At 43.4% G+C, this 12,243-nt stretch overlaps 1 protein-coding gene across 12 annotated transcripts in view; it reads left to right on the top strand.

Annotated features, from left to right (window-relative positions):
- Positions 1 to 3,153, top strand: part of PARD3 (par-3 family cell polarity regulator) — a 670,780-nt gene extending 667,627 nt beyond the window's left edge. For all 12 annotated transcript variants that reach the window (XM_030321422.1, XM_030321420.1, XM_030321421.1 and 9 more), the window contains one exon: positions 1,129 to 3,153. In XM_030321422.1, coding sequence (XP_030177282.1) covers positions 1,129 to 1,525 — 397 coding nt within the window. In that variant the 3' untranslated portion in view covers positions 1,526 to 3,153. The remainder of the gene's footprint in view (positions 1 to 1,128) is intronic.
- The last annotated feature ends 9,090 nt before the right edge of the window (positions 3,154 to 12,243 follow it).

The raw sequence follows: 12,243 nt of genomic DNA, 5'->3' as shown, positions 1-12,243 counted from the left end.
CCCCAGTGTCTGCATAGATCGCATTTTCCCTTCAGAGTCTTTCTGAACATCCTGTCATGTTGTGTGTGTTGATGTGAAAGCCTGAGCAATACATACTGTCGCCAAATGATTTTCTTATTGATAAATGGAGCAATATATTTTGTTTTATTACTCAATTCTCTCTTCCTCTCTTCCATTTTTAAGGCGAAAAATTAGGACATGTCTTCCTTTCTGGCACAAATTGTTTTACTTTATCATAGCCAATCTTATTGTAAATTCATAAAAGCATCTAGAGACTTGATAGTAAATTAAAGATGTTTCAAAACAATAATGTTTCCTGAAATGATGTGCAACTTTATTGCAGAAGTGATAAGACTTAGAAATTTCTATATGGCTCTGATTTATTTCCCTATCCTGGAGTGACAGAATGGGAGTTAAGTAGGTTATCCCTGCCTTCAGGGAGGGTATGGTGTGTAGGAAAATAGTGCTTACTTTACAGACTTCCCAGGTTCTACAGGCCTGATGAGCATATATGCTGGAGAGTGTCGGTTGCTGACATATACATCTCGAAAGCCAGGACTTTAAGGGACTGCCTGTTGCATTTTTAATCACATAGGAGTCTAGACTTAAATCTTTCATAACTGAACCCATATTGTAATCCATTACATGTACTTCCTATTAGCTAGTGTCTCGGGCATTATGGTGGCAGCTGTGTAAAATACTTGTTTTGCTTGTTTAGGATTGAATTGTAACATTCTAAAATGAGCAATTCCTGCTGGGGTAGAAGCTGCCAGATCACTAATACCCCCGTACAGAGTCTTGCCAGTGTGTCTAAATTGCAGGAGGTACTGTTACCCTATGTAGAATCAATAGTGCCTACGGAGACACAGAAGGAGGATCCTTACTTTTGGATAGCCACCCAAGCCCTCAGTGCTCTCTCCTGTTTAGCCATTGTTTGCTGAGGACAGTCCTGTGTTAATCCTCCAGCCCGCATCACTGTGGCTGACACATGATTGCAGTGCAGCACTACTGGTTGAGAGGTTCAAATGCATATTCCACTTCCCCCTCCCCCACCTCCTTTCTCCCTTTCGTTTCTCTCTCTCCCCTTCTCCCAAGCCTCACACTAACCTTTGGGATTTGCTTTTCTAGGCAAAGCAGGAAAAATGCCAGCTCTGTGTCCCAGGATTCCTGGGAGCAGAACTACCCCCCTGGGGAAGGCTTCCAGAGTGCCAAGGAGAACCCCAGATACTCCAGCTACCAGGGCTCCAGGAACGGCTATCTGGGCGGGCACGGCTTCAACGCCAGGGTGATGCTGGAGACCCAGGAGCTCCTTCGCCAGGAACAGAGGCGGAAAGAGCAACAGATGAAGAAGCAGCCTCCTCCTCCCGAAGGGCTCAACAACTATGACTCATACAAGAAAGTCCAGGACCCCACTTACACCCCTCCCAAGGGGCCCTTCCGGCAGGACGTGCCCCCCTCCCCTTCTCAGGTCGCTAGGCTGAACAGACTCCAGACTCCTGAGAAAGGGAAACCCTTCTATTCCTGAACAGGAGAAGAGTGGAGGCTTCATGTCATGCAATAAAGGACATTTTCTTATGAAGACTTGTATTTTGGGAGTTTTTTTAAAACCTTGATGGTACTATGGAATTTTTCTGTTTGTTGGTATCAGTGCCTTTAAGCAGTATGAGCGAAGAAATGGAAGGCCTTAATGTCTTTGCCACTATGTCTCAAGTGTCTATTTCATGGAAGGATTTCCCACCATCTGACAATCATCTGTTCGAGGCATTCACATGCTCTGCACCTCTCTGGAGTACCAGGAATGTTCACCTCCCCCATGAGATGTCCATGGCTTTATGTTACAGCCCCCTGCAACTTGTGACAAATTACCTTGAAGTTGAAGGTGATATTGATCCCTCCTTCTCCCCTTTCGGTTTTCTTTGATGTGAGGCGACATCCCAATCTCTGGTGGATCAAATTGGGTGACATACACCAGAAATTGGGGCTTTATGGTACTTCACAGCACAGTCATTTATGGTACTTTGTAATCAGTGTGGTTTTCCCTGTTCTCTCCCAGCTCCTTGCAACAGGAAAGTTCCTTCATCCTAGTAAAGAAGCTAAGCCATATCCAACACTGTCTGGTTATCATGGGGGTCCTTTTGCAACTGCCTTATAACTCGACATTACCAATAAAGCGATCATTGTAGTCTGTGTTTATAAATACACTTGTTCGGTCATGTTCCTGACACGTGTGTTGAGTCAGCGCAGCTCTGTGTGGGGGACGAGGGACAGGGAGTGACTTCTGGTTGGGGAAGAATGGAGCCCGCCCACCGGCCCTGTGCATATCATGACGTGGGAGGTGGTAGCTAAGAAAAGAATTCTCCCAGGATGAGCTTCTGGCCCACAACATCCCAGTAATTATTTTAATTAGTTTTCGTTTGACAGGTTGGCAGGAAGGGCATAGAGTGAGACAAAGATAAATCAGACGGTCGTTTTGGGATTCTAAAAACTCATCGGCTTGCTACAGTTTTTAAAGTCAGTTGGAAATCACGTTTGTCTAGCACACCCAGGTGCTGTATCTCTGCCTGGTGATGCCATCCATGCTACTAGATAATTCTGCCACAAAACGAAGACAGATAAGGGAAAAGCTGTTATATCACCAAACAGTGGTAACAAAAGATTGCTCTCATGTCAATATTGTAATGTGTGTGGGGGTCACAAGGACCTCGATTGCTCCTGTGTTTTCAGCTGTCCGTCTGAACGTCATGTGTTGTGAACCATGGCTGGGTTGCTAAAGTGCCTGCAAATCCCGATGTGAAGAAAGCTTGAGATGAAAGCTCAGCACACCATGTATTAACAAAAAAAGAGAAAACAAACAAAAAAAGACATGTACCGATATGCCTTTTTTTTTTTTTTTTTTACTGGCACATTGTATTTTTGTGTCCACTTGTTTTTAGAAAATATGTGAAGTGTCCACACGTACCTGTGTCTCTTTTGCATTTCTGTGTAATGGTTCTATGTGTTCATAATGTGTGGCAATGTTTAAATGGTGTTACCAATGTAAGCACAGTGACCTTGGATGACAGTAGCTTTTTCTTACAGCCTTCCTTGAGCTGTGAGAAACAGCTTTCCCTGTACATATGAGACTTCTAATAAAAGGCATATTTCTTCCTGTTCTTTGTGGTGTCTCTAGTGCTCCTGTGGAAACTCCTAGCTGGGTTTTGGGTTGTTCATTTATTTTTTTTAAGTATATTAGCAGATGTGATTTCTTTTTTCGTGTTTAGAAAAAGTTGAAAGTTTCCTTATATCTGTGTGCAGACATGGAAGTGCATGATTGACTGCTTACTTGAACACCTGAGGAGGGGACAAGAAAGAGAAAAGGACCTGCTTAATGAGTTTACTGGAAGGCCCAGGCTGCCAAAAGAAGCCTGGGGAATTTGGAATTGAAGGAGCCAATACTCTAGAGCTAAATAAAAGAAAAATTATTCAGAAAGCTACATAATATTCCCATTATTTTCCTCTGCTCCCTCTGGATCATTTCAGCAAGCCAAACATTTTGAGGGAGCCCTAGCCTTGCGTACCATGAGCCCAGAGAAAAGTCCAGATTCTTTTCCACTTTCAATACCAACCAGTTCTTATTTCCAAATTACACAATAAGGCTTTGCTATATTTTTTAGATTCATTAATATGTATATGGTACTTTGAAGGCATAAAGGGCACTAGATCTACCCTAGATGCGTCTTGTGCACAAATATCCCTGTGCGCACCACCACTGCCCCCCCCCCCGCCTCCCGCAAAGGGCAAGCTTTGCACAGACCTGTTGCAAATTCCCTCCGTGTGGGGTGCCTGCATCAGCTGGTTGTCATAGCAGCCTTCGGCCTGTCACTAAATCCAATTCTGTCACCTCAGGATTAGTTATGAGAGGTGTGTAGCAAGCCAAGAAAATGGCACGTCTTTGGTTCTTATATGCATGCGAGGTGTGGGGAAGTAGAAAAGAGAAGATGGACAGATTTGTTAATTTTCTCACTGACCAGGAGGCCCATTGCAAATGCCAAAACTCACAGGTTGTTTATCTCAACGGACAGTGAGAAGTGGAGCAGGAGAGGTAATATTGTATGTTGGGGGACCCCAATCACAAAGGGATTTGTAGATTAAAACTGACAATTTGAGCTACACTGAGAGAAGTAGGACTAGATATGAATCAGCACAGAAGGGGGACATGCTCTACAGAGCAGTCTTGTCCAAATGGCTGACCTCTGGCTCCAGAGCAATTCCAAAGGACCCGGCAGGATCACGGGAAGAGCGTATCTACAGCAAGAGCCAGGCCAAGGGTAGTCAGCATGGGCACTGGGATCTATGGCCTTGTGGGGGGGGAGTAGTCCCAAGTCACAAAAGGGGGTCAGTGGCACCACCAAGGGCCACACTCAGTTGAGGATGGGAGTGGAGTGACTCTGTTGTCCCTCAGTAAAGATGGTCCCACGGTTACATTATCACCACTCAGTCCATCAAGGTTATATAAAGTCTTATAAATACTTATAATTAGTTTATAAGATAATATGATATAAGACCTCTATCATATGTAAGTTAAACACTATCACCCATCTCTTCTCCCTGTGGCTGGTTAGACCAAAGACAGTTCAGAAGTCAAAGCATCCCATGGCTGATAGGGCTGTCCCACTAATAGGAAGGAAAGTGGCACCTTGGCTTCTCACTTCTGCCACAGAAGTCAAATGTATCCAATAAAGGACCATAAACCAAACGAATTTTCTGTTTCTTTGAGTGGGGGCAATTGATTTAACTGCAAACCCATTTTGAAGAAGGGCAGCAAATAAGTGAACAGAGCTGACCACTTGGCCAGCAGTGTGCTTTTGTGATCCTGTTCCCACATGAGTCTGAAAACAAGGCCAGAGGGAAGGGACAAGGCTTCTCTGTCCACATCATTGCTGGTGATTAACCCAAATAGGGCCACCATCTTCCAAACTTCCCTCCTTTCTCCAATAGTTTTTATTAGAAAGTACACGTGTTTGCATGTGAGTGTAATGGGCATATGTAGCACATGTAAAACGCGTATGTAATTCTATATTTTTCTGGTTAGTTTAATGTGTTCTTTATTTCATCCTATGAGTCCTTGACACCCAGGTCTTGCCCCAGTTGAAATCAACCTAAGATGAAGCAGATAGTACTTTGCTTCTGGTTTTGTTTGCTTGTCCTGGAAGAATAAGTCACTAAGGTTCATCTAACTACCTCTAAGTATATCCCATTATGGATGTCTTCTGTGGATCATATAGTGTGCCAAAAATGTAAATGTCTGTGTAACTCAGTTCTTTCTTCTTTTCTTCTTCTTTTTTCTCTCCTCTCCTCTCCTCTCCTCTCCTCTCCTCTCCTCTCCTCTCCTCTCCTCTCCTCTCCTCTCCTCTCCTCTCCTCCTCTCCTCTCCTCTCCTCTCCTCTTCTTTTCTTTCCTTTCCTTTTCTTTTTAACAAAGATTACTCCACTGGTGACATGTCAGGTAAGGAGATAATCCTCTTTTCTTACTTCAGACACAGGATATCATCTTAATAAGGCAGCTAATAAGAACGTTCACAGGTCAGAAAGTGAGAGTGACGGAGATGCTATAATGGAAAGCCACCTTCAGCTCTGAGTAATGATTAGATCACAATGCTGGTTGAATTAAATTTAATTTTTTTTTAATGTGTGGAGGATGAGGGTTATAATTTTGAGCATAAGCTTTTTTTTTTTAACAAGAAACTGATATTTTACCTTAAATCTCATGGGGAAGGGGGGAGAGTGTCATTGAACTCCATGCAGAAGGGACTTATTTCCCATTAGTTGGGTGCTTTTCTCCAAAATTCACCATCTTCCCAGCCAGTGCTCCTCCCCTGTTCTTCCTCTTCCTCGAGTTTTCATATCCCATTCAGCAAAGTAAAAAATACATGGGTGTCCTGTGTTCACACGTCTCATTTCTGTAGGCTAAACCCCATATTATAGAATTTCATTTTGAAAGGCTTCCATTATGAGTCCTATAAGATCAGGCATCCTTTGCTGAAGACAAGATTTTTTTTTCTTCCTTTCTGAATTCAGATGTAAATGATAAGTTTTTATTTTCTGATTTTTAATTTTTTAAAGCAAATAATATGTGCATTGGCCTTTCACTCCCCAGGAAGATCCATTCCGTACTGGACACAGGAGGAAAGTACAAGAAACGAGGATAGAGCCCTCCCACGGCGAGACTGAACAATTACTCATCTTTCATCCTCAGCGCTTATTTGCTCACAGGATCAATTAAATGTGTGAAAAACACGTTTTTCTGAATTGCTCAACTAACTGCTGAGTCACCTCACACTGTTGTTGGCTTAGAAAAGCCATTTGGAGTTTGTTCCCAGACACTGTGGATGTCTCATGATGCTCCGACTCTATTCCCGGGGTGTCGTCGGCCCCAGCAGATCAACGGCTGGAAGGTGGTGCTGGTGGCAGGAGCCCTTCTCCGGTCTCTGAAGGCAAGTTTGCCACTTGCTAGGAGGCTCCTCCCGAAGCTGAAGTTTGGCTCCCATGAAGGATTTTATGATGCAAATATTTTAAGTACAACTTTGAAGATTTTGCCATTAAAAACAGTCTCCATGGCTCAGGGCCCAGCCGACTGCAAACTACAAGGGGGAAAAGTGCCATATATTGCTGGCAAGTGACAGGAAGGAAAACAACACAAATTTCTAAACCAGTCGTGACCTTGGCTAATGATCTGGTTTCAGGGTTCAGTTCATATCTGACTTGCTTTTATTTAGCTCTAGTTGTCAGTGGCAACATACTATCACCGCTGTTTATGTTGGGATGAAATGGGTGAAGACATTAACATAACAACCCAGAGACAGGTCAGATTAGGGCTCGCCAATGAATGGGGGGTATTTTGGAGTAATGCAAACCTTTGAACTTGCCTCGTGAAGCCTCAGAGTGAATTTGTCCTACACGTGCCCCAACCTTCAACTCCATTTCCAAACTTTCCTTCCTTTTATCTGCTTGGCTTGACTCCCATCTGAGCCCAAGGAGCTCCCACTCTAGTTCAGGCAACCAGATTCTACAGATTCAGATTCCACAAAATCTGAACCTGCAATGAGAGTACACAGGCCACCCTTGGCTTCCACTTTGTTTGCTTGATTTGTTCATGTAGCACTTTACAATTTTGCACAACTTTCTCATCTTCTCTGAGTCTCCAAACCCCGTGAAGCAGGTTAGAGAAATGAGAGCCCAGTTCTACACATGAGGAAACTGAGACTCCCAGAGTTCATGGCTTGCCAGTTGGTGAGCAGCTCCATCAGAACATAAAACCCATTGTTCTGACAGCAGCCCACCTTTGCGGTGTAAAGTTGTATCAAAAGTAGAGGTTTGTTTGTTTTTAACAATTTTAAGGTCCTTACTTAATGATAACTCATTGATTGGGAAAAGAAACACCATATAATGTATAAAGAGTGATGAAGGTAGTAATGTCTTGAAAATAAATTTGGTAACCACCATGCCATTTACATATACTTGAAAATTCCATATGCATATATCACATATTGTAAATATACACATTACATGACATAAACAAAATGGTTTATTCACATTGTAGGGCCAGTGTGTTTTAAATTTCAAATATTTACTGAAATAGATCATGCCAGGCTTCCATGTGGATTTGCAGACCCCACTGGTTCCCTTGTTGATAACCACTGTTCCATGCTTTGGGTCCTCTGCTTCACCATTTAAATCTCTTAGACCAGAAGGTATTCATTCCTAACTAAGCCAGGTTTTAACGTTCAGAAAAGAAAAGAATCACATGAAATTGAAGACAGCGAAATTTCAAAAAATGATAAAACTAGTATCTGAAATAGGAAGAAAAGAGGATATAGTGGAGCACAGAGTGGCCACGACAAAAAGCCAATCCCAGCAGCCGCATTTCTGAAGCAGATGCAAAAGAGACCCCAAATCCTGAAACAAAATAGAAAAGATCACTGGGAGATTGTGAAACAATAACAATTTGCATTAAATCATCAGCTGTTTTCAGCACAGATGGGAAAAGCCTGTTACGAAATGTTGTAAGACATGTGCAGTGGGTTTCAAGCTGGACATGCATTAAAAACATTCTTAAGCTTTCGCATTGGGAATAAAAATGTAAATCATTTTTAGTGATGATTTTTTTTCTTTACATATCATTATTCTTTGTATTTTATCTTATTTTTGTTAAGGAGACGACATAGTAATAGCCAGGGGGAAATGATCCATTTATAGAGTTGGATAGATAAAATTTATCTTCAAAGAGGTAGAATATTAATTATGCATGGAAAGAAACTTTTAGCTCTGAAACATTCCCAAGGAAACGAGTGGCTTATTTCAATCAAGATCCTAATCAAACACAGTTCAGCATCTCAGAGAGAAACACTGGCAGCCACTGAGATGTTTCAGAGCAGCAGGCATTTTGTGCAGCATCCCAGGCCCAGTGCTGCCGGGGACGCTCCCTGGGGTTCCCCTGAGAGGGCCCTGTCTATCCTCAGTTCCTTGCTCCTTTAAATGAACAGTTGGGTTGTGAGGCAGGAGCCAGTGGCCAATGCTCCAGTCCCCTCTCCTCTGATCCCCTGCCCCTAGAGAAGAGACATAGACAGCCACAGACTCAGTGTCTGGAAGAACTGGCTGGCCTAAGGAAACGAGTTTCCAATAACTAATCCAGCTGAACGAGGCACTTCCCTTGGCTCCGGCTCTCCTTCCCGTAAGCCAGGAAATGTTCTCTCCATTCTGTAGGGGATGGCTCATCAGGGATTTCTTATCTCTGATTGGCTACTTCATATACTATGCTAGTATCTTCTGCTGCCTATCTTCAGTCCTTTTAGGTGTTCCCTCTGGATTAATTGAAAATCGCGGATATCCTGTTTGTGTGATTCGTCCAAGGTAATTGTAAGGCCATGAAGAGCCCAATATTGATTTTTAAGGAAGATGCCACTTTATATGGCCTGAAATGTGCAATGTAGAATGTGGAGTCAGTTTAGGAAAGATAATTATCTCATATTCATTCATTCATTTATAGCTCCCGTAGTCCGCCAAGTGCTGTGCTAGATGCTGGGAATACGCCAGTAAATGTTACAGTTGCGTTCTAGTGGGGAATAGCTATATAACAGAGCGTGAAACTTGGCAGGAAGAAAGTAAAGGAGGATTGTGGGATGGAAAATGAAAAGGGAGCGAGGGGGCTGCTACTTCAAGCAGACAGGGATCTCAGTTGAGCAGGGATCTGAGGAGGTGAGGGAGCCACGTGGCTGTTTGAAGGAAGAGCATGCCCAGAAGGAACCGCAAGTGCAAACTCCTGAGGCAGCAGAGTGCCTGGTACACTTATGGCACGGTAAGGGGGCCAGGCTTGGTGTTCTGTCAGGGGAGGGTGGATAAGAGAGAAGCAAGAGAGTTTCCACAGTCATGATCAGAGCTGGACAAGGAGAAAAGTGAGGACAGGAGTCAGGTAAGGACACAAAACAATGTTGGTCAATGGATTCCGGTCAAGGAATGGTTGGACCTGGGGAATTGGAGTCAGCAGTGAGTGGGCACTTTGAGGAGAGTTTTGGAGGGAATACTGATAGGTGTGACTGTGAGGCAGAAGACGAGATCAATGGAGGTGAGGCAGTCAAGGAACAGAGAGACCAATATGTTAGTAGGATCTTCTTCATGGGTGTTGAAATCAGCAACAACAACAAATATGGTTGTGAGACAGCAATTCCGGTGCTAAAATCTTCACAGAATGGAGATTGATAGAAAACCATCACCAAGAGTGAAATAACACATATTATATCTAATTAACAGCTTCAAAGGAGTGTGTGTGTGTGTGTGTTGGGGGTGGGGTGGGAGGTTATGGAGAAAGGAGGAATCATGACCTGGAAGTGTCAGTAAGGAGTGAGACAACTATCCCATTTCCAAGCCCAAAATATGTGCTGTGTGAACAAAAACCAACCGCCTCTGAAAAGGCTGGGCATGTTGATTAGGACAAGAAGCAGGTGGACACTGGGCAAAGCTCTTTAGGGACTTCAGACTACATAATAAGGGAATCCTAGAAGTCTTTGGCTGCTGCTGAGGTCTGAAGAAAAAGGGAAGCAAAGCTGAGGTCTGAGGGGTGGTAGACATTCAATTCTAATTATCACCTACTTCTCAGATGCTGAGAGGGAAGAGTCTTGCAAGGAACATTATGGGCCCCCTTGCCTGAGGGCAATGCTGTATCTTCCGGCTTCTCTGCAGTCCAAATCCCCAAACTCGCTTCATGCCATGTGCACCTGTGTCTTGACGATACATGTATTCACGCATTCATTCACTCATTCAGAGGTGAATGTATACCAATGTGTGTCACTGTGTGTTCACTGGTGAACTAATGAGACATTGATGTTCTTATAAAAACTGCAGTTCAAAGGCAGAAGCCAACGTTAATTAAGTAAACACACTAATAAATGTAGTATGTTAAACTGTGACAAGAGCTCTCAAAACAAATTTGCTGGGAGCAAGAGGTGGGGGCAGGGTAGGTAGTTAAGCTGAGGACAGCAAAAGGTTGGGACAGTGACATGTAAGCTGAGACCTGAAGGGTTCTGAAGGCTGAATGAGAATTTGACAATATATCAAGAACCTGGAAACTTCATCCCCTGTGACATTGAGGTTTCATTTTCTAGAATCTAGCTAGCTAGATTAGGCATGTTAATTAGAATCTAGCTAATGAAACAGCCCAAAAAGTGGACAGAGATTTTTTTTTAAAAAAAACAAACATTGTTTATGAAAGGAAAATGGGACTTAACCATGTAAAAATAGGGAAAAAGCTAAGTAAATTATGGTATAAAATGTGGCGCTATGTTATCAGTTTCTCCAATGCTTCTAAATACATTTCACCAACACAGAAATAAGATGACAACATAATGCTCAATAAAAGAAAGTGGGACGTGAGGTTGTGCCCCAACCTGACTGCACACATCTGCATGTATGTATGCACAAGTGTGTGCATATGTGTACATGTGAAGGAAGGGAACCAATACGCCCGATATTAATAAGAGTTTTCACTGAGTGTTTGGACCAGGATTTGTATTTACTTCTTTTTCTGTGTCTCCATTGAAATAAAGATAATCACTTTATTTAAAAATTATTCTTAAATTTAAAAAAATTTTCAAAACTTTGTAGTTAGCTTTTGTCTTTTCACTCTTTGGCTTTGGAGTTGGTCACATGTGATGGCAATAGTCAGTCAGCAAGTGTTTATTGAACCCCCAGGGCACCTGGGCCTTCTCCACGGCAGTGGGAGGACATTTAAGGTCAAAACAGGGAAGGTCACCTGGCTTGAGGTGAGTCAGGGTGACTCAGGGGGGAGGTGGGTAATGGGCTTGTGTTTCCATGAAAGGGTGGCATTGAGGAGGGGAGAGGAGGGAGGAGGACTTGTGTAAGAAAAACCACCATGTGCAACTTGCAGAAGTGGGGCTTAACCTGTGTGAGCAGCTCTGTGGAGACAGGCATGGGCACCTGAGCTAGACGAGGCAGGGTGGAGCCAGCTGCAGAGAGGTGTAGACACCAGGGGCCCATAGCGGGGAAATGGTAGACTCTTGAGCATTCAGCTACTCATTAATTCACCACACACTTGTTGAGTGTGTCAGGCACTGTTTATGGAGCTTGGGATACATTAGATAAAAACCTCTGCCCTCATCTGGCTTACGTTTGAGTGTATGTTAGGGGAGTGGGGTGGGCGGTGAGAGGAGACAGACAATAAACAACCGACTCAATAAGTAAATGTTAAGAGTGTAAGAAAAGTGATGCGTGGTCGAGGGGAAATGAGCCGCATATGATGAGCAGGTATGTATGTAGAGGGTGGGGCTGGTCGCCATACTGATTGGGGGTCATGGCAGGCCTCACAAGGTCTCACTTGTGCAAAGCCTGGAAAGCAGGGGTGCTGAGTCTTGTAGAGACAGATGGAGGCCGGGCTGAAGTTGTTGGTAGTGAAGAATCCTAGAGAGAGTGGTTAAGGTACATGAGTGATAACTGGAAGACTGGTGTGTAAGGCACAGAGAAGCACAAATGTTATCACTGTGAATACTGACATCAACACAAAGGATGGCAGGAGCAGCACCAGTGAAAGTGGCAGTGAGGCAGGATGTGATAAGACCCATGTAGGGTGATTGGGTTGGAGGTGGAGTCCAAAGACATGAGTTTTGAGGAGAAAATGCAGGCTTGCAGTGTAATGGGAGTAAAGGAAGAGGCCTACACTTATTTTTTAATGTTTATTTATTTATTTTGAAATAGA

This window comes from Lynx canadensis, chromosome B4, assembly GCF_007474595.2.
Source record: "Lynx canadensis isolate LIC74 chromosome B4, mLynCan4.pri.v2, whole genome shotgun sequence".
In the NCBI taxonomy this organism is placed as follows: Eukaryota; Metazoa; Chordata; class Mammalia; order Carnivora; family Felidae; genus Lynx; species Lynx canadensis.
Note: the sequence above shows the minus strand (reverse complement) of the source record. Positions and strands in the feature narration are given on the sequence as shown.